General features: G+C 36.4%; 1 protein-coding gene across 1 annotated transcript in view; it reads left to right on the top strand.

Moving 5' to 3' along the window:
- Positions 1-19,688, top strand: part of KNG1 (kininogen 1) — a 563,217-nt gene extending 543,529 nt beyond the window's left edge. The window contains exon 7 of the mRNA XM_044070731.1: positions 18,582-19,688. Coding sequence (XP_043926666.1) covers positions 18,582-19,280 — 699 coding nt within the window. The 3' untranslated portion in view covers positions 19,281-19,688. The remainder of the gene's footprint in view (positions 1-18,581) is intronic.
- Positions 19,689-25,756: the final 6,068 nt, after the last annotated feature.

Here is a 25,756-nt window from a genome sequence, read left to right as displayed (position 1 = left end):
TTAATACCATAATAAAAACACACAAAATACCAAACTCGTGGAAGCCAAATATTACAGTGGTGCTCTCAAAGAAGGAAATACCCTAAATTAGTGGTAGCATACAGACCCATAACAATTTTAAACTATGATTTTAAAATGTTTGCAAGTATACTAGCCAAAAAAATGGGGAATATCTTACTTTAGCTCATAAACACTGATCAATGTTGCTTTACAAAAAACAAGAGAATATAATAAGAACCTTTTTAATAAGCAAATATACAGAGGAAATGGGAAACATTTCACTGAATGTGGAGAACAAATTCAATAGGGTAGACTGGAATTTTCTATTCATGACAATGGAAATAAGGGGTTCCCAAAATATTTTGTAAAACTGATCACAGAATTATACAATGGGGTGAGAGCCAGAGCTGAGTTCCCAGGTGGCCTCTCAGAATCATTTAACTTATCTAGAAGAACAAGGCAAGGCTGCTCATTATTATATCTACTCTTTGCCCTTTACTTGGAATAATTTGCTTAAAGGGTGTGTACTTCAGATATATAGGGATATACGCAAGTAGGACTATAGCTTAAGATTAGTCTGCATGCAGATGATATCTTTCTAACTTTAGTCAACTCTCAAAGAGACATTGAAAAACTAATGAAGCTTATTAAACAGTATGACAAGATAGCAGGATACAAGGTAAATGAAGACAAAATGACAGCAATGGGTATAAATATAAACGATGTAGCTAACCTTAAAGTAAAGTATCCAAAATGTGGCAGGGGGACAAGCTAAGGTATCTGGGTATTTGGTTGAAGACACATATGAATAAAGAAAGAGGACATCATACATTAAGACTTCACAATTAATACAAAGTAAGTTGGCAAAAATGGGAAAAATGGATCTAGACCTGGGCCAGAAAGAGCAAATAGCAGTCTTTTTGAACTGCCACAGATAAGGGGGTACTGGGCAAGTTAAAAACTGGATGAGATATTTTTTGTGATTGTGACAGGAACCCAGAATAAAATGGGATACACTTATTCAATTGAATCGGTTGGGCTGGGTGTCTCAAGCCTTAAGGCATAGATACAAGCATCTCATTTGGGCTGGTGGGTTGAGGAATGGGGGGGTGGAAACATTATGCCAGATTGATGGAAAATGTCCTAGAAAAATCACCACAGATAAAAGGAAAAGACTGGCTTGACCTAATATTGGAAGTCAAAATCAGATAAACTGTCCAGGTTTGGTATAGTCAACTTATCTAGATAAGTAAATTACCTATTTCAAAAGAAAGAATTGTGAGTTTGGAGAGAAGAGATCCTCTCAACAGAAGTCAAACTGGATAACAAAAGGAAGACAACAGGTGTATGAAACTGGAGAAAGATGGGAACAAAGATCAAATACTGGGATCAAATGTTGGAGGGCAGGGGTTGTGGACAAAAATGGCTAACTAAGAGAAACAACTGGTGAAAGCTCTATGAATGAAAAAGTTTCTCTGACAAAATATTGCAGGACTTTTATTTTCTGAAACAAAAGATTATTTACCCTTCATGTAAAAGGTTTGCATTGGACTTTAAGCTTCCAAACATATGTGAGTATTTTTATTTAAGCTAAAACATTTTTCATGATGAGGAATATAAATGGTTAGTTGTACTGTTTCACTATATTTACAGTTAAAGACTTAATATGTTCATTTAGCTAAACTTAAGTGTATTTTTAAATATTAAACAAATGCTTCCTGTAAGAGAATGGTAACTTTAAGACTATATAAGTTAAGAATTTTATTTGTTCAACTTTGCTTTGTATGTGTGTTGCTGGGTTAACTGAATACCATATCTAAGTAATATTCTAATTAGAAGGGTTAAAGTGCTGGTGATTTTTCTTTGCTCCTGTGTAACACATTCCTTTCACATGTTGTTTATGAAGCCAATAACACTTAAAAAAATTGAGAACAAAAGAATGGTCCACTTGCTTCAGAAAGCTGGATTCTTGCTTGCTTTGCTTCCCACTTTGAGCTGTTCTGAAGAAAATCTAGGTCAAAGTTCATCACTGCTGTCTGTGAAAACAGAAAGGAACTTTATTTTTCTTTCTTCTTTATTCAAGTATATATGTGGGAAATCTACTTAAACTAACATCTTTTTTCCTTTTCTAAGAAATGAAAACTTGGTAAAACAAATGTTATAGTAATGTTTTACATTGAGCTGTTGCTGACATATAATTTATTCAATTTTGCTGAATGTTAAAAGCTTATGCTGTAGTGTTATTAACTCTAACTATACATATTAATGGAAAGAAGTAAAGTTAGATGTTTGTTACTGATTAAAACAGTTTAAAACATTTAAATTAGAATGAGAAGGTTATAGAGGAAATTAGCGGCTCCTGTGTGTGCTGTGAACTGCCATTTTACATGCAGTGATCAAAGTCCAATATCAGGATATGAAGCTTAGATCAGAACAGAAGTTCATAATAGCTAAAACACACATTCAAGATAAACACATTGGAATTATTTTATATTTAGTCAAGATTACTTGTAATACTGGAGTTAATAAGAAGAGTAAACATCTTATGAATAATATGCCTATGCACAAGAAATGAAATATTTTCTATGCAAGATTAATAAAAGAGAACTATAAATAAGTTACTAAATGTATACACATGCTATAATCTCTAAGAGACAGCTGATAATTAAATAGATCTTTTATAACAGATTTTAGAAATGCAAGTTATATAGAATAAGGCAGCATATTAGTGGCAAATAAGACAAAAAGAATATATTTAAAAAACAATATGTAGAATATCAGTGGGCAAATAAGACAAAAGGACTATATTTAAATAACAATCTGCTTATAAGAAAGCTATGCAGTACAGATACCCACATATGACAGAAATGAGAATGTACAAAAACTAATATAATTTACATAGAAATTCATATAAAATATTTGAAAATATCCTGAAAGCTGACCTTTAAAACTTTTTGCATTTTGTATGTTATTAGCTTCTCTAATGCTACCTAAAATAACCCATTTCATAAGTCAGAGATGAATTTTGAGTGTTATATTGCTGGATCAGTACATCCATTTTGATAGACAGTAAAGCAGATTTTTCAGAATGTTTGAACCCAGGAAAGGAGAATGGGTTTTGAATTAAGCACATTGTAACTTTTGAATATAGATTCCAGTTTTTATTTTTACTCCATAAAAATAGCAAGGCATTCTCTTTGACCTCAGTAATGTACATATTTGTATGAATGAGTTTAATAAGCTAAAGGATTTTCAAATATTTTCATATTTATCATATTGAGTGTTACACAATTGTGAGATAGACACTTGTATTTTTAAAATTATTTCAGAGCTTTTGTTAGATCTATAAAATGTGTATATATTTTAATATGGTAAAGATATATGTGCATTGATTTTCCTTTTGTATAATAGATAAGTATGATAAGATTACCTGTCACCTGTAAGTTTACAAGTATCTTTATTTCTTCAGCCCCCACTTTTTTCTACTTATTTAAAGATTTAGCTATAATAATATTGAATGATTGAATAATTTAGGAATATTTAATGGACAATTTATACTACTATTACATAAATAAGTATACAGTATACTACTTGCTGGATTATTTAAAATTTGTGATTAATAGAAAAGAATATTAAACTTTTATGTACTAATGGAGGAATAGTTTTAAATGGTGAAATATATAACTCAATTAGTAGTCTCTTATTATTTTAAAATTATATAAACTATTATATTAATTATTGATAAATCACAGTAGCTTTTGACTAGTTTTTTATGAATTTTAAGATAGTGGTAAGTAAAGAGCTAGCATAATAGTTTGTTCAATAGGCAAACTAGGAATGTTGATATCCATGGTAGGTTGTGTTTTATTTGTAAAATATATAGTTGCAGTTGTAGACTTGTTTTTGTTATTTACGGGTTTTAGTAGTTTAATTTGTAGAAAGGGAGAATTCAAAAATCTGGAATGTTAAGATAATGTTGGAAGATTGCATTAGAGTTTTATATTCAATTAAATTACTATGGTGGATAAATGTGTCATATCTTTTAAAATAAATATGTTTAAATACATAGTACTGATAGTTTTAATATAGTATCTATTAATGTAAATGGATTAAATAATGGCAAAATAGAGCATCATTAATGAGATATCTAAAATTATATACAGGATGCAAACTAAAATTGATAGGATTTATGCCTCTACAGATTTACTTAATAAAGTAAATTATTTTAAACTATTTCTTGTCCTTTATCTGATCATAATGCACTAAGCATTACTATATTAACAGATATTAGGACATTTCAGTTTATTTATAGAACCCCAGTATATATGATAAAATTAAAATAGTTTAAGGGTTATCTTAAGGAACAAATTGAGAATTTTTTTATCTTCGAATGATAATGGTCAAGTTAGTAAAGTCATACTATGGGACTTCTTAAAAATAAATATTAACATTAGAATGGAAAGATGGGTGAGCTATAAAATGAAAGTGTGGGATAAAGAGTTGCTAGAAATATAAGATGAAATACACAAACTAAGGTCTGAACAACAAAGAAATTAGTTAATACTGAAGTGATTAAAAAATTAATGATAACATATCAAACAGTTTTAAAGAATAAATTAGACGCAGATTTAGAAAAAAATAAATTGTACAGTTATGTGATGACATCAAAAATGTACATAGATTAGCTAACAGAAGTAAGATGTTAAGCAAAAAGGTATAAATCAATAATATCCAAAATCCTCACACTAAGTTTACTTAAGACAGAGAGGAAATGCTTATTATTTTTTAAAAATTCCATGATGATCTTTATAATAAAAATAATAATCCTGATTACAAAATTAACAAGTATTTAAAGAAAATTTTTTTAATAAGCTAGTGACCAACAAATATCTCTGTTAAATAACATGTTATCCTAACTGAAGTTAAAGAAGCCTTAAAAAGGGAAAATGGTAAAACTCCAGGGTTACATGGTTTAAGTGTGGAATTATATAGTTTGCTTCTGTTAGATATTTTAGAATTACTGAGTGACATTTTCAGAGTAATACAGAGTGACAAAATAATTCCTTCCTTATGGAAATTTTCTGTAATCTCACCTATATTTAAACAAGGAAAGAATAATAAGTTAGTTTCATCATATAGACCTATTTCATTATTAAATGTAGGCTACAAAATATTAACCTACATCTTCACTACAAGATTAAGAGATATAATAGATAAATTAATTAATAAAAACAGGATTTATAGTCAATAGATTTATCTAGGATAATATAAAATGGGTAGTAACTATCTTAGATTTAGCAAAGGAATGAACAAGAAATTGGTCGTAATTAGCTTAGATATTGAGAGAGCTTTTGATTCTGTACATTGGAACTATTTGTTTAAAACTTTAAAAGCATTTGCATTTCCTGTAAAATTTATTGGAATATTTTTAAAAAACCTGTATAGAGACTTTAAATTTAAAAGTGGATCTTACACTTTCCAAAGATTCACTTTAAACAAATGTGGAAAGCATGGGTGTATCTTGTCCCCTCTACTATTTGCATTAGTTATTGAACCTTTAGCTAACAGTATAAGAAGCAATGAAAAAATGATGGCTTCTCAATTAACAAGGATTGTCATCTAAAATACAGCTTTTGAAGATTATATTTTAATAACTATAGGAGATTTGAATTATTCAGTTGAAAAAATAGATGAGGAAATTGAAAAGTTTCAAGAAGCATTGCTGCTGAAATTTAGTAATAATGAAACTGAAACTTTAGTGTTAAATCAATTACTAGCTAGTAAGTTTAAAGATAAATATAATTGGGAAGGAAAAGAACTAAAATATTTAGGAATAAAAATCTATTAAGATGTGAGTAAGATTATTTTTCCAACACTTTTATTGAATTATCACTTGTGACATAGGCAAATGTACATTTATACAAACATAATCAAATTATACTGAATTATCATTAACAAACAATTTTGAAAAAATTCCATGAGGAATAAGTTCTGCTTCTTATTAAAAAAATGGAATATATTTTTTTTACTTTTAAAGATATGTTGGTACTTACTGAAATGATTATATTATCCAAGATAATATACTTGTTGCATTCAACAGATAGTTTTAATAAGTGACAAAAAAACTTTTAAAGGAAATTGGAAAAATGTTAACTTCATTCTTGTGGTATCCTAAAAGAATGAGAATTACTTATAGAAATCATATAAGATTATGTAAGTGTGGTGGTAATAGCTTCCCAGGTGTAGAATCTTATTCTACTGTTGCACATGTTAACTCTATTACACTCTTGATAGACTCAACTTACACTAGTCAATGGAAAACCATTCAGGAGCAGATTTTACTAAATTCTTATAATTTTATCAAATATGCTAAATTATACTTAAAGATCCTTTCATCTGGTTGATAAAGTTTACCTTAAAAGGAAATTAATGTCAATCTTTTGACTCTGCATATATGAAGTCAGTTCTCAACATTTAAGAAATATGTTTTTAAACTCAATATCAAAATGGAAATTTTTGTGCTTTCACATTGCACACACCTCTAGATTTAAGGAAACTTAGAACAATGTGAAAAATAATTTACTAAAAGGAATGGATTAGTATTGCTGTCTGAATGAATCTGTTAACCAGTTAATATTATCCATCAGTAAGAAATTAAATGAATTTGTAGATATGAGTGAAGAGTAACAGAACACTATTCCTCCATTATATGAATATATGAATGCTAGCATCAAGAGTAAACTGATCTGCAAAGGAAGCTTGTCCAAGTTATATAAGCTAATTAATAATAATAATAATAATAATAATAATAATAATAATAATAATAATAATATTTTGATGCAAAATTCTGGAACTTTTTATATAGTAGTAGACTGAGTGACTCAACAGACATTAAGAATAAAACTTTTTTACTTAAATCAGTTAGTCATCTTTAGGTTTATATTGGAAAGTTTTTTATGTGGAATATATACATAGAATGCTTGTTACTCCTTATAAAATCTCTTCTTCCCTTTCGGCTGTTCCCATTAGGGGTCACCACAGTGGATCATGTTTCCATTTCTTCCTGTCCTCTGTATATTGCTCTGTCACACCAACTACCTGCATGTCCTCTCCCACCATGTCCATAAACTTTATCTTAGGCCTTCCTCTTTTCCTCTTACCTGGCAGCTTCATCCTTAGCATCCTTTTCCCAATATACCCATCATCCCTCCTCAGCACATGTCCAAACCAACGCAATCTCGCTTCTCTGACCATCTCCAAACCGTCCAACCTGAGCTGAACCTCTAATATACTGATTCCTAATCCTCTCCATCCTTGTCACACCCATTGCAAATCTTAACATCTTTAACTCTGCCACTTCCAGCTCTGACTCCTGCCTTTTTGTCAATGCCACCATCTCCAACCCATACAACATAGCTGGTCTCACTACCCTCTTTCAGACCTTCCCTTTCACTCTCACTGGTACCAGTCTGTCACAAATCACTCCTGACACTCTTCTCCACCCATTCTACCCAGCCTGTACTCTCTTCTTCACATCTCTTCCATGCTCACCATTACTCTGAACTGTTGATTCCAAGTACTTAAACTCATCCACCTTTGCCAACTTTACTCCCTGCATCCTCACCATTCCTCTATCCTTCCTCTCATTCACACACACATATTCTGTCTTAGTCCTGCTGACCTTCATTCCTCTCCTCTCTAGAGCATATCTCCACCTCTCCAGGGTCTCCTTAACCTGGTCCCTACTCTCACTACAGACCACAATGTCATCTGCAAACATCATAGTCCATGGGGCCTCCTGTCTGATCTCATCTGTCAACCTGTCCATCACCACTGCAAATAAGAAAGGGCTCAGAGCTGATCCTTGATGTAATCCAACCTCCACCTTAAATGGATCTGTCACTCCCACTGAAGGCTTCACCACTGGTCACACTACCCTCATATATATCCTGTACCACTCTTACATACTTCTCTGCCACTCCTGACTTCCTCAAACAATACCACAACTCCTATCTAGGCCCCTATCATATGCTTTCTCTAAGTCCACAAAGACACAATGCACCTCCTTCTGACCTTCTCTACATTTCTCCATCAACACTCTCAGAGCAAACATCACATCTGTAGTGCTCTTTCCTGGCATGAAACTATATTGCTGATCACTAATCATCACCTCCCTTCTTAACCTAGCTTCCAATACTTTTTCCCATAACGTCAAGCTGTAACTGATCAGTTTTATCCCTCTGTAGTTACTACAACTCTGCACATCACCCTTATTCTTAAAAATAGGTACCAAAATACTTTTTCTCCATTCCTCAGGCATCCTCTGACTTTCCAAGATTTCATTAAACAATCTGGTTAAAAACTCCACTGCCATTGCTCCTAAGCACCTCCATGCTTCCACTGGTATGTCATCTGGACCAACAGCCTTTCCATTCTTCATCCTCTTCATAGCTGTCCATACTTCCTCCTTGCTAATCTATTTCACTTCCTGATTCACTATCCCCACATCATCCAACCTTCTCTCTCTCTCATTCTCTTCATTCATCAGCCCCTCAAAGTACTCTTTCCATCTGCTCAACACACTCTCCTCGCTTGTGAGTACGCTTCCCTCACTATCCTTTATCACCTTTACCTGCTGCACATCTTTCCCACCTCTTTCCCTCTGTCTAGCCAATCAGTACAGGTCCTTTTCTCCCTCTTTAGTGTCCAACCTTTCATACAACTCTCCATATGCCTTATCCTTAGCCTCCACCACCTCTCTCTTTGCCATGCTCCTCATCTCTGTATACTCCTGTCTACTTTCTTCATTTCTCTGACAATCCCACTTCTTCTTCACCAGCCTCTTCCTCCGTATACTCTCCTGTACTTCCTCATTCCACCACCAAGTCTCCTTGTCCTCCTTCCTCTGTCCAGATGTCACACCACCAAGCACCCTTCTAACCGTCTCCCTTACCATCTCTGCTGTAGTTACCCAGTTATTCTGTAACTCTTCACTGCCCCCTCAGTGCCTGTTTTAACACTTCCCTGAACTCCACCTGACAATCATCCTTTTACAACTTCCACCATTTGATCCTTGGCACTGCTCTCACACCTGTCCGCCTCTTCTTGATCACTAACATCATCCTACAGACCACAATTCTATGCTGCCTAATTACACTTTCCCCTGCCACCACTTTATAGTCTCCAATCTCCTTCCTTCCTTATAAAATCTCTAAGTTTAGTAAAATTACTTCTTCAGTCTGTTGGAGATGTAGTAAAGATGTAAAAGCTGGCACACATTTATTAATTGTGAAAAATCAAATACATATTGGGAAGAGATAAGTATGTTTTTAAGGGGTTATGGTCTTATAACTGTTCTTTAACTAGATCAACAATACTAATGAATGTTCCACTTCCTTTATATGTAAAAGCCAAACAAGAAAAACTATTTTGGTGACTCTTGACAAATGCTAGAAAAGTTTATTACAAAAAACTGGAAATCAAATTCAGTTCCTACATTCAAAGAATTTTTAAATTTAACAGCAGTACTATGTAAAACTGAAAAAGAAGTGATAACAAGATCTATAAACCATACTAAGACATTTAGAAGTTGGGATAGCTTTGAAATGTTGCTATTGAAATACCAAGACTCTTAATGTGTTCATTGTATAAGATTACTTTCATAATTCAATGTATTCCTAACATTGTATTACAGTATGTGATGTTGAATTTCTTCCTTTTGTGTGCATGCTATATTAAATCAATTTAAAAAAATCTTAAAAAATATTGGAGGGACAGAGTCATGACTTGGGAAGAGACCAAAAAACATTTCACATTAAAAGGGGGATATTGCAGACACTACAGAAATCTAAGAAATGTCCTGAATGATATGACATGAATGAGGATAGATAAAAATGAATGGTCAGACCTGATAAACTGAGAGATAGAAACAAGAAGAGAACAAAAATAGAAAAAGGGGTGAACACCAGGTTATATAAAGCAGTTTGGGAGATAACCATAGGAGAAGAGACGATAATAAGTAAAGATTCACAAGGGACCTTTTGGGTAAATATATGTGAGATGTCAGAAGCTACAATAAAGGATAAGAACTTTTGAATATTTGCATGAAAATGCTTCCATAAATATTTTACACCCCCAGCTAATGTAAGGAGAATACTTCCAATAGCATCAGTACAATATTGGAGATGTAATAGTGAGGCTTACAGTGATTGGGACCACATATTCTGGGATTGTGGAGGCCTAAATAGGTTCAAAAGTGATGTAGGAGAGATAAAAAGGAAGCCATCCAGGGTGACAACAGACTAACAATATATGACATGCTGCTGTATTGTAACACAGGAGACAGCTTGGAAAGAAATGAGACAGGATAATGTTAATGGCAAAAAAGTCAACAAAAAGATGGAAGACTCATATACCCCCAACAGTGGAGGAAGCAAAACATCACGTAAGGAGAGAAGAACAGAGACTTAACAAAACCCAAAGCAATGGAATAAGTTCAGTGTCTATTGGCACATGGGTACAGAACTTTGAGGTGGAGGGAACATAAAAGGGCAACTGTTGCTCAGCCAGTCAGGATAAAACCAAACAAGCAGTTATTTATATACATGTGCCTACATCGGGAAATACTTCTTAAAGTTACATACACACATTCTGTTCTACATCCTCCCTCTTTGAGAAATAGATCATAAACATTCCATGACTTGCAATTACATAGAAATGATCTTTTGACATGCAGTTATACAGAACTAATTCTTTGACATGCAGTCATACACAATTAGACATATTTAAAACAATCATGTCCAGGTTGCTGTGTACTTTACACTAAGTCTAGAAATATGACCTGATTGCGTAACATAAAAGTCAGAATTGGATCTAGCAAAAAGGACTGTCTTCAAGAACTGTTCAACTTTGGGGACAACTGGGACATCATTAGGAACAGGAATGGACACTGACATGTTCCTCGCTATGAACATTGTCAGGGTTGCTCTGCGATCTAGAGTCTGTATCACAGGTACAATGCTGTGATATCATTTCTGACACAAGAAGAAGATGCCTGCAGTTTCTCCTGTATTCTACACACTCAGATTCCACTAAGTAGGATCTCGGCTCCACACATATACCTCTCATTTGACCAATTCAATCAAAGCCTTTCACCGTTTGCATCCTCATTGTCTCTCCTTCTTCCAGCAGACGAAGAAATCTGCTTGTTTTATTATAGCTGGACTTCTGAAAGGAACTCTTCTTAAAAAGTTGGGCTTTGATTGCTTTGTGTGTCTTAGCATTAAGCACCAACAAACTAGAACTGATAGGCAAGGTTGTTCTGGTTTGCCTAGATAGAAGTCTCTGAGCAGGTGAGCCAAGTAGGTTGTCACGGTATATTTCTGAGATTAAGCAAATTCAAGAAGATATCGGTATTGTCACACTTTGACCTCAATAGTAATTGCTTTGCACTCTGTACTGCACATTCATAAAGGCCGTTTGACTGTAGGCATTCAGGACTACTAGTAACATGGATAAAGTCCCACTCTTTTGCAAATTTCTGAAACAATTAACTGGTAAACTAGGTACTGTTGTCAGAGATAATGTGTGTAGACTACCATGGACTGGGAAATGATGTTTCATCTTAGTAATAACAACAGTGGACTGCAGGTTAGGTAACAAATCGTTCTCAAACCAGTTTGAATAAGAGTCTAACAACATTAAGTAATGCTGGCTGTTCCACTCAAATATGTCAGTGGCTACTGTTGACCAAGGTAGTTCAGGAATTTGGCTTAGCTGAAGTGGCTCTTTTTGCAAATGCGGTTTAATACTGTTGCATACTGAACAAGAAAAAAACACTTCATCAATGTCCTTGGATAGAGAAGGCCAAAATACGAGTCCCCTCACCCTTCTTTTGGAAGATTTAGAACTTGGGTGACCATGATACAAAATCTGAATATATTTATGTTGTAAGAAGTAAGAACAATAACCTTTGGATGTTTGAAAATGATACCATCTTCCATCAGCATCTCCTCTCTGTATTGAAAATAAAGTTGTACTTCTGGCAGTATACAGGATTGCTTTGACTGCCATCCAACATTGATAAAGTGGCTGAGCTTTTGCAAAATTGGATCAGTCTTTGTATTATCTCTTAATTCATCAAATCTCATGCAGAAAAATTATGCACTTCCATGACATCAAAGTCAAAACTCTCTGCATCAAGCTGTTCCATGGTATTTCTGGGTGATCTGGATAAGGTATTAGCTAGATAAAGAAGCTTGCCTTTTGTATAGACCATTTTGAAATTGTACTTTTGCAATCTAAGCATCATTCTTTGCAGTCTTGCTGAAGCTAAATGCATAGGCTTCTTTAAAATAGTGACTAGAGGCTGATGATCAGTTTCAATTTGGATAGCACAGCCATAGATATAATCATGGAACTTCGAACATGCAAACACAATTGCCAAAAGTTCCTTCTCAGTTTGAGCATACTGCATCTCTCTTTGGGTAAGAGTTCTACATGCATAGGCAACAGGTCTGCCTTCCTGAAGAATAACTGCACCAAGACTGAACTTTGAAGCATCGCAGGAAAGAACTACTGGTTTGTGGACATCATAGTATCTCATTGTAGGCGGGTTAGCAATTTGCTGTTTGACGTGATCAAATACTCTCTGGTGTTCTAACCATGACCAGGCAACATGTCATCTCTCTTAACAGTGCTGATAACTCACTAAAGTCAGGGATAAATTTGCCCAAACAGTTAACCATACCAAGAAAACACTGTAAGGCTTGGATATTGTCTGGGGCTGGCATCTCAAGAATGGTTGCTTGCTTGGAAAGATCTGGTTTTAAGCCAGTACTTTTAAAAAATGACCTACAGAAGTGACTTCTGGTAATCTGAATTTACATTTCAGAGGACTGATTTTTAAGTTCACTTCACGTGCTCTGTCCAGAACTTTCCTGTGGTTTCTGTCATGGTCTGCTTCACCATTGCCTCCAACCAATAAATCAACTATTATAGCACATGGATAACACTGAAAGACTTCACTGGCAGAATTTATTCCAAAAGGCATCCTGAGGAATCTGTATCTACCAAATGGGGTACTGAAAGTAGTCAGTAGTGAAGACTTGCTGTCAAGCATTACTTGCCAACATGAACTCTTTGCATCTAAAACAGAAAAAACAGTGGCATTTGGCATGAGGGCAGCTACCTGTTCGACTGCACGCATAGGATGGTGAAGTCTCTAATGCCTTGTTAAAGTCTCTTGGGTCAATGCATATTCTGTTTTCATCTGACCTCTTCTTATCAACAGCTACCATGGAAGATACCCACTGGGTTGGTTCTGTGACTGGACAAATCACACCTTGCTGCACCATTTTGTCTAACTGGACTTTGACTTTGTCCTACATAGCTATTGGAATTTTCCTTGCTAGTCTGACCACTGGACTGACTGCTGGGTCTACTTTCATGGAGTACACAACTGGAAGATTACCTAACTTGTCATCGGAAACATCAGCATATTCTGAGAAAATAGCATCACTGAAGCTGGAATTGGGACATGTACTTACAAGAATAACTTCTTTGGTAAAATAAAGCAGTTTCATCCTCAAACTATCTCTGAGACCTAATAATGACTGCACAGGTCTTCAGACTGCATAAAACTGCAAGCTGTAAGTGTTTCCCCCCAAAATAGCATGAAAGCAGTACTGAGCCTTCGGTTTGAATCTCTTCAGCTCCATAAGCAACAAGCTTCACACAACTGGTCAAATTAAGTTGCTCACCAGCTCTCACTCTAGCAAATGTTTCTGCTGACATAACATTACACTTTGAACCAGTGTCTACTTTGAGCTCTGTGGGCTTACCATTGATCAGGACCATACAAAATACTTCATTCTTTGCCAATAAATCTACTGCATTAACCTTTTTACTGACCACTGATACACCATCTACATAGAAAGTAGAGTTGCAGCTTTCTATATGATCAACTTGCTTTTTTGAGTGACCTTTCTTAATAACTGAATGAGGCTTGCTGGATTTACAAAACGTTTGAAAGTGGTTCCATTTTTTACACTTGTGGCATTGCTGACAAAATGTCAAGCACTTCTCTCGTTTAGACTTATGATTGGCTCCACAATCGTGAGAGTTAACAGTAAGACTTGACTTGGGTTTTGCTGACTCACCCTTATACTGTGTGAGCATGTCCTTTTTGCAGAGCTAGTCTTGGAACTTGCTGGAAAGTTACGGGGTCTCCCAGGAAAACTCACAGGGGTTGCAGCTGCCATGTGCTTAGGACTGCTTCTGCTTGCCATGTTACATGCTGTCTACGCTTTCTCTAGAGGCTGCTGAAACTAAGCTCTTATCACTTGTAAGCATACTTGTGTGCCTTTCTGTGAGCTCATGGATTTGACAAATCTCTATGGCTTTGCTCAGTGTTAAGTCACTGTCACGAAGCAAAATCTTTCTCACCGCAGCACTATTAACACCACACATAAGCCTGTCCTTTATTAACTCATCTTTCAATTCACCAAATCTGCAAGTTTTGGCCTTATTTCTCAAGTCAGTAATATAAGCTGCAAACGTTTCACCTGGTCTCTTGTATAACACAGGTGCTTCTCTAATGTAACATTTGTCTGGGGGTTGCACATTTCTCTAAATTTGAGTTTCAAGCACTCGGGGTCTTCCCCCGATTCAGCTGGTACAACAATATGGTGCCCCCCTCCTGCATATACTGCTGGTGCATACACAAATGAATGCTCTCTCAATTCCTTCTGACCCATCTAAGTTAAGCAAAACGAAAGCCCTCGTACATGCATCTTTGTCAGAAAAAGCTGCTTGTATGAAAATATCGTATTCCTGGTCAAATACTTTCCAATTCTCTGCAATATTATGATCAGACACAAGTGGACTAGGTCTGTGAAATGTCTCTGCCATATCAATACAGAGTGGTAAAGGTGCTTGAAATTATGTACAAACATACACACAAATATATGCCAGAATTATATGCCCGGACACGTAATTATGTCCAATAGCACAATAGACTCTTTGAAATAACTGCACTTTGCAAAATAAGTCTCCGTAGCACAAGAATACTTTAAAATCACTGCACTTGGAAAAAACACTCCTTAGTGTAAGAAATACTTCAGTGACTGTACTTTGCGAATAAACTGTACACAGCAGAAGAAGCTCAGAGTAAGAAACTCTTCGCAATGAATGCACTTTGCAAATAAACTGTACAGAGCACAAGAACTTTTCAAAACAGCTATACTTTGTGAAGTAACTCTGTACAGTGTAAGAAACACTTTGAAATGGCAGCACTCGGCAAATAAATTGTACACAGCATAAGAAACTTATTTTAAATGACTGTATTTTGATTGCACTTTGCAATGTAACTGTACTTGGCACACAGTAAACTGTTTGAAATAATTTCACTGTAATAAAGCACACAGTAAATACTTTGCACACTCTGAGATACTTCAAACAACTCTAGTTATGCTTTGAATGGCTTCAGCCCATACAGAATAGTAGTTTATGCCCAAAACACACTCTTCTTCTAAAAAAAACATGCAGTTGCCTTGCTTTTTAATCTTATTTCACCCTTTTATTGTACTCATTATGCCCTTTTAGCCTCTTATCATGCCCATGTGGCTTTACATCTAAAATATATAGAAAACCCACATTCAGCAACTCTTATCTTGAATATTCGAGTAGTCTTCCCCCACACCAAAAGGCCAGTATAGTGAAAGGTCAGATGGCACGGGTTGCTAGAATGACATCCTTGGCTAGTGACTTAGAGTATGAACTATAGAAAGTTGCTGAAATGTTTTATGAAAGAGGGTACCCACAGGAGATGGTTCAGGAGAATGTTAATTATGTTAGAATGGAATGGGGTAAAAGATTCAACCCCCTGTTAAGAAACTTCAGTATGGGGAGAGACTTAATTCAAGGACAAAAAAATTATTTTGAAAGGGCTATGATTCTCCCCTACAGGGGAAAGGTAGGTAAGGTGAATGATATCATAGAAAAAACCTGGGCCATTCTTAGGGGCATACCTCTCAAGTGTACCTAATTACGAGGAACGCACCTCATTTGGGGTCTTAAAAAGTTCATGTTCCTCAAAGTTCCTCAATGTTCCACACTGAAAGACTCTGTCACACATTCAGTGTTAGGAATTTTTTTAAGTGAAAATCATGGTAAATAGAAATGAATCATATTAATTCATTAAAAGATCTTCTCTACAAGTAAAACCAGCATATTTTAACCATCCTATAGCCTTACTAGGTGAAGTTCTTAGTAAACCATTGGTATGTGTTCCACATTTTGCCCATTTGTTCCACATTATGAGGGCAAGTGTTCCTCATTTTGGAGATGGAAGGTTGAGAGCTAAGCTTAGGGGGAACCCAGATTTGAGAGGGGTGGTAGGAAAGAGACCTATCTATGTATATAAAACTGGGGCAAATATTAAAAGAAAGTTTTGAACAAGTAAAGAATTCACAAGCTAATAAGCTAGATGGTACTATGAAATGTGGGTCCTGTTCACAATGCTGTGATATAGTAGACAATAAAATGGTTGTTTTGGAAAATACCTTGAAATCAAAAGTAGAATTTGTCAAGGGTAAGTGTCAAACTTGTGGTGTCATTTACCTCACATTATGCAAAGGGTGTCCAGCATATTATGTTGGAAAAATGAAAGGCAATTAAGAAATAGGATATATGAACACACATAACAGAAATCCACAAGAAATAATAATAATGCATTGTATAGGCATTCTTTAGTTTGTAAGAATTTTCAGAGGTTCCATTTGGTATTTTAGAGAAAGTTTTACTTAACCCTGGGGGGGGGGATTATAGAAATTTAATTGAAGAAAAAGAAGTAAAGTGGCAAATCAAGCTGCAGGCAGGTCAGGGTTTTGGGTTAAATTAAGTTATTTCTGTAAAACCCCTACTAATTAAGAGAGATAGGGACAAAAGGTTATGTTAGAATTTTTATAAAGCACTGGAGATTATTTTAAATGTTTTAAACATGTTTTAATTGTTTTCAAAGTATACATTTTTTCTATATGGTGATGGTGTCTTTAAATGTATTTATGTGGTGATGATGTCACTAATACATTGGGCTATATATATAGGATTTTACAGAAGGAATGTATTCTGATGAAGTCCCCGTTTTGAGGGGATGAAAGCACTTAATGAATTCTTTTATGTGTTAATAGAACAGTTGTTATTTGTGGAGAGTTGTGATGAGTCCTGGCTGCAACACAGTGATTTTACTACATTTAATTTGTTTTGGCAGTCACTGGGGTCATTGCTTAAACAGTTTTGGTACTATTATTTCCCATTCAATCAATTGTGTCCCTTCCATTCTTTCTGTGCCGATGTATCTTTCTTATATGGACAGGACTGGTGTTGAAGAGTTTTTTTGAATATTCATAAGTGGCTGTCACCATGGTATAGTTCTAGAGATCAGGAGAGTAGACATGCAAAATGGGTTTGTGCCTTAAGAAGAGCTGTATCAAACATAATGGAATGCTGTGTGGATGAACAATAAGGATATATAAAAAGCTGCCATCACAAAGGACACATACAATTGTGAAACAATATGCGAACTGAAAAGAAAGAACAATTTTCCTTGTGATTCTCTGGTAAGGTGGCTATTTATATGCATGGAAATATATAGCATTTAGGAAATATAAGGAAATGCATGCAGATAGAGGAAGACAACTACAGCATCAATTAAGGCAATATCAGCCAAAACAGCAAATACCCAAACAGAGGAAAAGATCATCAGTTCAGTCAAGAAAGTGGATAGTACTTTTTGCAGCCATATAAGACAGCAAAAAAGACAACAGGAGGCATAGTGAACCTTAAGGGAAAAAAAATGGGTAATGATCAAATAAAATGAGACGCCAATATACAGCACATCCAATCAGTTAACAAGAAAATGAGATTGATCCACTTCTTTCACAGAGAACATGATTATAAAGAAACTTCAGAGCTAAAGGTAACCAAAACAGCAAAACATAATAAGGTCCATTGCTTAGGAACAAATATAATATTCCACCTATACTCCAGACCTTGCCTTCAGCAGCGAGTACGGTTTCTAGCTGCACCATTCCAAGACTTGGCATTATACTTCCTCAAATCTTTGCTGAAAAGAAATTAATAAATTAACTCTTGTTTTCCTTGACAATGATTCATATTTTACATGGCTGTGATAGTTGTCTATAATTTATTTTATCTAATACTATCCTGTGCACTCACTATCAGGAAATACTTGCTATGGTTAAAGCTACTTCTCAGTATCTCTCAAAGTTCTTTGATATTTTCCAGGAATTAAATCTTGTCTGGATTTTCAGTTTGCATAATTTCCTAATTAAATTATATGTGTTATAACAAGAAAACAGCATTCTACAGCAGAAATCAAAAAGAAAGAATACCTAAATTGACAGGAAAAATAACCACTAAGAACAAAACAAAAGAGATCGCTTAATTTTCTTGTGTTCATTTTTCCCCTATAAATTATTTTATTATACAAAATGTTGTGTTTTCAGAATGATTACAATCAGTTTTATAAAACTGTTGTCTTTCAATTTTTTTTATTTCAGACTGGCAGATATATTTCAGGCTTGACTCCATTTTCAGTCCTAAATGGTAGAGAATTTGAAGAATCAGATGAAAAACATTCGCAGACAGCAATTAAAGAACACGACAGAGGTCTTGGTCTTAGTTTTGGGTATGGTCATGGTGTAGGCCACAGCCCTGGTCAAGGCCATGGTCGAGGTAAAGGTCAAGGTCACAACTATGGACATGGTCATGGTCATGAAGAAGGACACAGGAATGGCCATGGCAGAGACAAACCAAAGGACAAACATGAACAGAAGCCCCATGGACACAAGCATCCCAAACAAGAGTCATCCAAAGAGAAACATATAGCAGAACATGGGCAGCGCCCACCATATCCTCCTGTTGTGAAACCTAAACCCTCCCCTGGTCTGGTAACATCTAAACCAACCCCTAGTGTAGCTGTACCACCACCAGTGCTAAAACCTTCAGTGCCTGAGTCTGCAGTCCATGACATAGTCCCTGAACCAACTCATGACACAATAAAAGATCTTCCATCTGAAGTCACACAGCAATCAACTGGTCTACTTCCAACCCTACCACCAAATCTAGAAGAAATTCTCCTGCCTTTACCCACTGAAAACTTCCCAGACTTTCCTGATGAGCCAGTTTCACTGAACTGTCCAAGTAACATATGGAAACCAGATTCACAGCCTTCTCCTGATCTGGCTATCCAGGAATAAGAACTAATAGATTCAACTCACACAGGCAGCAGAACATCATCTTAAACAGCAAGACAAAATGAAAGCCCATATTTGTTTTAAACCTGATAAGAAGGTCTCCAAGCAACTAACATTAAAGTGAAAATGGACAAATATGTCTTACAGCATGTCACATTCTGCTTTGTTAATCATATACAACAGCTTTACTCATTGGTGCACAAAAAGTGATGTTTGCAAAGGTAAATTATAGTGTTCATTTTGTAACTTCTGAAGTTGACTGTAAAACTGAAATATTTTTGCCTTAAGCAGGTTTCCTATAAGTTACTGCAGACTTCAGTGTCATCATGGTAAAAGTTAAAGGAATATATGCACAAAAGAAATGTAATGAATTTCAGATTAGCATATTAAATACATGTATGACATACAAAATCTCACTCTCCAGCAGTCTGTTATTTAGAGTATCAAGTAATAATAAAGTCTAAATGATCCTGACATTTTTTTTATTCCTCCTACCCCAGCAACAGTGAGCATGATAACTCCCCTACCTGGATGCAGTCACTCCATTTGTTCCATGACAGCAGGATCCAGGATTCCCCAGGTAAGGCGAGACTCTAGCAGCCCATTCACTCTTGCCCAGGAGTCTCCCATTAGTTAGTACTCTCAGCAGTTAAAGATGGGTGGTAGAGAGTGGGCCAGCTTGCTTGTTCTGTGGGGCAGCCTACTATCTTCCTGTAAGAGCAGCCCCCTCCCCATGCTGGCTCTTCTAAGCTCCATTAAAGTTGCCCTCTCTGGGGAAGCATGCCTTTGCATGCTGAATTCTTAGTCTACAACTTGCACATGGCAGTGCAGGCTTTCTAGGTTTGAGTTCCATTGGGGATGAACATCGAGCTAGTGCCACCTACCTCCCTCAGGATGGGCCAACAAGCAATGGCCACTCACTGCCATCCTCACCTGCCTGAGTCATTATTCAAACCTAGGTCACCTATAATGTAGTTAGGGCTTTATCCATCTATGCCACAAAACTGTTTCAGACATAAAGGATCTACTGCCCCCATTCGGCCAGCCATCAGCTCATCCCAGTGGCCTTGTCCAACGTCAGTTTTCCTACCTCTCATAATTTCTCCTGGACTTGCTCCACCAGGTTTGGAGCTGACAAAGGTTCATTAGAGTGTCACAGGACAAAACACATCCTTGATGCCCTGGGGTGTTGTAATGAACTTACCTTATCCCCCCTCTCTTCATTTGTCCATTATGTCCAAGGACTACATCTCTCTATGTACTATACCTCCCCACAGGAGACACCTAGTTGAATACCCCCCTGATGGGCACACCCATCCCTCCCTGCTAGCACTTCAGACACCCAAGTCGATAATTGAACCTGTGCTGTCTGGGTCATAGTTGGACTTTATCCCTCTACACCACTTATTGGAGAAAACTTCTGAAGCCTTGGCAACTTAGGAAATTGTCAGTTTCAGGAAGGCCAGAATCCAGCACGTGTTGCTGTGGCTCAAAAGACGTTTGGTGTATTATGATTAATCAGAACTGAATTGTTTCTAATAATTACTATGCACTAGTAATATTTTCAAGTTACTTTAGTGAAATGTACATGTTATTTCATTGATTATTTCATCAATATACCTGCTGAAATATGTAATTGATCAAAGTAACAAACTTCAAAGGTGGAATTCCAACAAAAGTCTGACCAGTAAGTAGTGCAATTCTTCTCTCAGCTCCTACCCCACACTTGTATGTAGTGCCAATGACTGTACTCTCTTTTTTTTTTAAATGTTCTAGAAATTCCCAATGCATTATCAGTATTATGTTACCTGTCTGGAAAAGGCATTGGTAATGTTGGAAATCACTTTTAAATCAGTGTATGTATATATATATATATATATATATATATATATATATATATATATATATATATATATATATACATATACATACACAGTTTTGACTGAAAATTTCTTCAGATGAGTTCAGCTATGAAGAGGATGATGTGCCAGCAGTCAATACCCACAGTACTTCCTCACATTTCACTACAAGTACCGCAGCACAGAAATGCAGTAAATTAAGGCATCAGTACATTTCACAAGTTACCATTATACTTAGGTTAGAGAAACCCATGGTAATTTTTGCAGTAGTCACGGTGATAACATAAGGTGTTACAAAATTAAATTGCTTTCACCTAATATTTCCTGTGCATGTAATGCAAAATTTTTTAATAAGCTCCAACAAATTTATAAGCACAACTATTGCAGTAGAAGTGGGAATGTCATACTTACTATGGAAGTCTAGCCTCATTTTCTGAACTTCTGGGACCCACTGAACAGTTCAGGCAGGTGTCCTGCATTGTACTAATGCCTGTATTGCTCACCAGTACAGGAGATGCCAGTTGAGACAACAGCTGTGTTCTGGTGTCATTTTTTTAAAGGACTATTGCATACCTGTTGCAAATACAGTTGGTATGATGGGCCTGGAGCTGCATAGTCTCCCATTCACACCAGTTTGGGGCCCTATCCTACACTCTGACAAAGAATACTGTGAGGTTCAAGTCAGAATGAAGAGGTAGGTAGGAAATTCATATTACTGGAATGTGAGCCACATCCTCTTTAATTATGTTTTCTGTCTTCTTAGTACAGAGCTCAGGACCAAAGTGCAAATAGACTAATTGCATTTTAGAGAGTTAACTATCAGTGAAGTACTTGCCAACTTTCCAACACAGACATTCACAAGCCTCCATTGTATTTTACTCATTCTTGCATGTGAACTAGGTGAAAAATCTTGTTAACCCACCAAAAATGTAAACATAAAAAAGTACCACAAAACTGAAAGAAAGAGTTAATGCATTCAACAGAACTGATTTAACTCAACAATGCTGGGGTATACTAATAAATGCAAAATTTATATTTATAGGAAAATGTGTTACAGCATCAGGGAACAAGGGATAGGAGAGATCATTTTACTAGTGACAGGAACCATATTCCTCATGACTGCACTTAGGATATATGGAAAACAATTTTTTGGAACAGGCAGATCCAAAACAGAGCAAGTTATGGTGTGGAATCAAGCCATTGTTAATATAAATGCTGTAGGTGCAAGGAACTATAGCTTGACACAGTCCAGAAAGACAGCTAAAGATATGGTGTCCCACGTAAGGAGTAAGCCTAGACAGAATGCAATTGCATATACAAGGGTGAGTAGTGGGGCTTCCCCTGTCCAAAGTTTAGCGTCTGATGAGTATCTGCAGATTTTATGAGGGGAGGACTATGACATGGAAAAGGAAGGTACTGGATTCATTCAAAGTGGAGTGGAGAGCTGTACTTTGGTAAACCCTGTTGCGAGGGTGGCCTAATGGTTAAGGTGCTTGCCTTGCAAACACAAGGTGCAGGGTTTGAGTCTCACAAGGGATAATTGGCTAGGCTTAAAATGGCTCGCAAGGACAGTTAGCTTAGTACTAATCTATGAACCACATCCAGGTAAGGCAGAATGTCTTTTTTCTGGAAGTTTCAGGAGCGTGTACCTTAGTATGGTAAATGTGTACATATAATTGTGAAAAGTTTCCTCATCAGGTGCCCCACCAACATCTGCTGTAGCACCACTTCAGCACACAGCACATGGTGAATGTGGACTTTATAAATGTCTTTCATATCTAAAGTCTGTCACAGGACACATTAATCAAGTATTTATGCATTTTCCAACAGGTGCAGCAGAGACAATAACATGCAGTGGTGTAGCACAGCGGGCTGATGTTTATAGCAGAATGTCTGTTGATGATGACACCATTACTGTCATACTCAGAACACAGCTCAGGACAGTGATATACAGTTGCAAAGTGTACTGGCAAGGTCCCAGGCCCCAGATAGGTTTATAACTCAGTAGTCACTGATACAGTTTCACACACTCTGCATAATGAGGAAATGACATTACCAGAAGAAGTGAAGCACCATATAGCTCAACAGCTCTTTTATGTGAATCAGCTGAACCTCTAGGGAAAGACAGAATTATGACCAATGTTTCATTACCCATTGTCATGCCTGTACCAAGGAGTGCCAGGAGAAGACACTTTCACATTTAACACCACAGATACTTAAGGCCTTAGCTACGCACCAGAAGATGTGCCATAACAAAACTTAGGACCAGACTACTGCCACTGGGATTTGGGAAGAGATGGTTAGAGTACTACATGGTATACTTAAGAAAATTCATCAGAACATGGGAATGGTGGGGGAAGGGACAATATTATGATGATTCTCATGAATAGCATGCCTATACAGACATTATCCATATAAATGTCAATCTTTACACTAGTAAGGACTTAGCAGGCACACACCGGAGACACTGCTGGACATGGATGAGAGAGTGTCCGCATGAGTGATGGCCAAATATGCCAGAAACCACATGTTTCTAAGAAAGTGCTGCAGGTACTCATGTGGATTCCCCTAAAATGATGGCAGATAGGTGTCATCAGACTTCCACATCACAATGTAGAACATTGCAGTCAGGGTCTATGTCCGGAAGCACTGTTCAGTAAATATCAAGCTATCCCCCCTGTATCCAGTAGATCACTTCACTGGAACAACTCAGTATTAAGCTCACATGCTAGTGTTTGCTCACAATCCATGGGACCATCATTGACGCTATCATTAGGGTACACTGTAAAAGACACATTCCAAATTTAACATAATTTCAATTGCAGTAATACATACCTTACGCAACATATTTATTCTTATTACTTATTTGATCCTTAAAAATATCAAGGACCAGTGAGCCTGAGGAGGTAAATACTTGGGAACTGATAAATCTTTCCTTATCATCTGTTAACACATTAGAGATATGTCATTTGAAAATGTCATGTACCAAAACGGTCTTCTCCCTAGATGCTTCAGTATCACATGACACGTAATGTCATCACTTCCATCTTCTGAATGCCATTGGTAGTGAGGCATGTTTAATTTTTGTTTCCTGTGGGCTTGTCTCTTCAAAGATTTAAGACAGCACCTGCAGCTTTAATGTTTATATCAAATTCTCTGATGTTCCAAGTTAAGAAATTAACTGTGTGAATGAACAGGTACAACCTCCATGACATTCTACCAAACTTTAAAGGCCTACAAATTTTCTGTCTTGTAAGAAAAACAGAGAGATCTGCACCCTAGCCTTGTTGCCTGGTATGTTCTATGGATTAAACTCTTCCCAGTGAAGACTTAATTAAACTTTCCCCAAGCAGGTTGCCTGCCAAAAGAAGACCCCTTGATTAACTGCCTAGAGGGAAGGGAGGAAAGACCCCCTTGAACAACTGCCTAAGGAGGGAAGGGAGCTTCATCATTATAACCTCTTCCTGAAAAAAGTGACTATCCTTTTCTGGACAGTACCATTGTCTATAAGGAAAAAAGGGGACTATTAGCTAATTTGCGATTTATTGCAGTGCAAGGGAAGCATTAGACATCTAACCTCACCACTATCCTGCATCTCCCATTAGGACACAAACCAAGTACCATGCTATTAATTATGGGGAACAGGCTTAAAACTCAATACATAAATCTGCAAAATCCTTAACAGAAGAAACACAATATAATGCAAATCTGAACATACAAATTTGTTGAAGAAAAGCAGAACATTCCAAACTATTCCCTAGATTGTCTATGGCACTTTTCTCTTATCAGTCTTTCGAGATTGGAGAATAACAGTGGTGTTCATTTGCTCATATAGCTCACCTGATAATGTTCTTTGAGAGCAAAATAAATAAATAACAGTAGTCTACTGACTATAAATGCCTAGTGGACAAGTACACTGCACCTTCATTTTGGAGTAGCCCTGAAGTAGCTGAAGCCACCACCTTTACCAAAGCTAACTTGTCATTTTCTTTTTCCTCCTGTTCCAGTTCCTTCAGTGGTAGGTCAGGTTCAATGAAGTCCACTGAATCTTCTTTCTCCTCATAAGAAAGCTCTGTTAGGGGAAGGAATCTATTTGACTGTTGCATAGAAAAATTGGGTCTATATTAGAACACTGAACATTCAAAATGTCGAGTGTTCTAATATCGATCCATTTTCAGCGAACGCTGAAAATATTGAAAAAACAGAAAACCGAATTTTTTCCTAGGGAAAGAATTTAGTTGTCCATTTCTGTTGCTTAGGTATTTTCAACACTGGTGGAAAGTTACGGGTCAGGTTCAGGTAAGTGTGCGATTCTGTGGACATGAGGGTTAGGACAGGTTAGGTGAGTTAGAGTTAGGGCGCAGGTTAGGTAAGTGTGCGATTGTGTGGACGTGAAGGTTAGGGCAGGGTAGGTGAGTTAGGGTACGGGTGAGGTGACTGTGCAATAGTGATGGACCTTAGGGTTAGGGTTTGGGTTAAGGTAAGTGGATAGTTAGTAGTGTATGTATTGTTTAGTGTAGGGTTTGGTGTAAGAGTTTAGGTGTGTGTGTGTGGATTGTTGTTTGTTTGGTGTGCTTGTGTTGTGTGTATGTGTTTTGGAACAGTGAATTTTTTCCCTAG

The sequence above is a fragment of the Protopterus annectens genome, chromosome 4.part1, assembly GCF_019279795.1.
Source record: "Protopterus annectens isolate FY-2018-M chromosome 4.part1, PAN1.0, whole genome shotgun sequence".
Lineage (NCBI taxonomy): Eukaryota > Metazoa > Chordata > Ceratodontiformes > Protopteridae > Protopterus > Protopterus annectens.
This window is presented reverse-complemented; position numbering and strand designations above follow the sequence as displayed.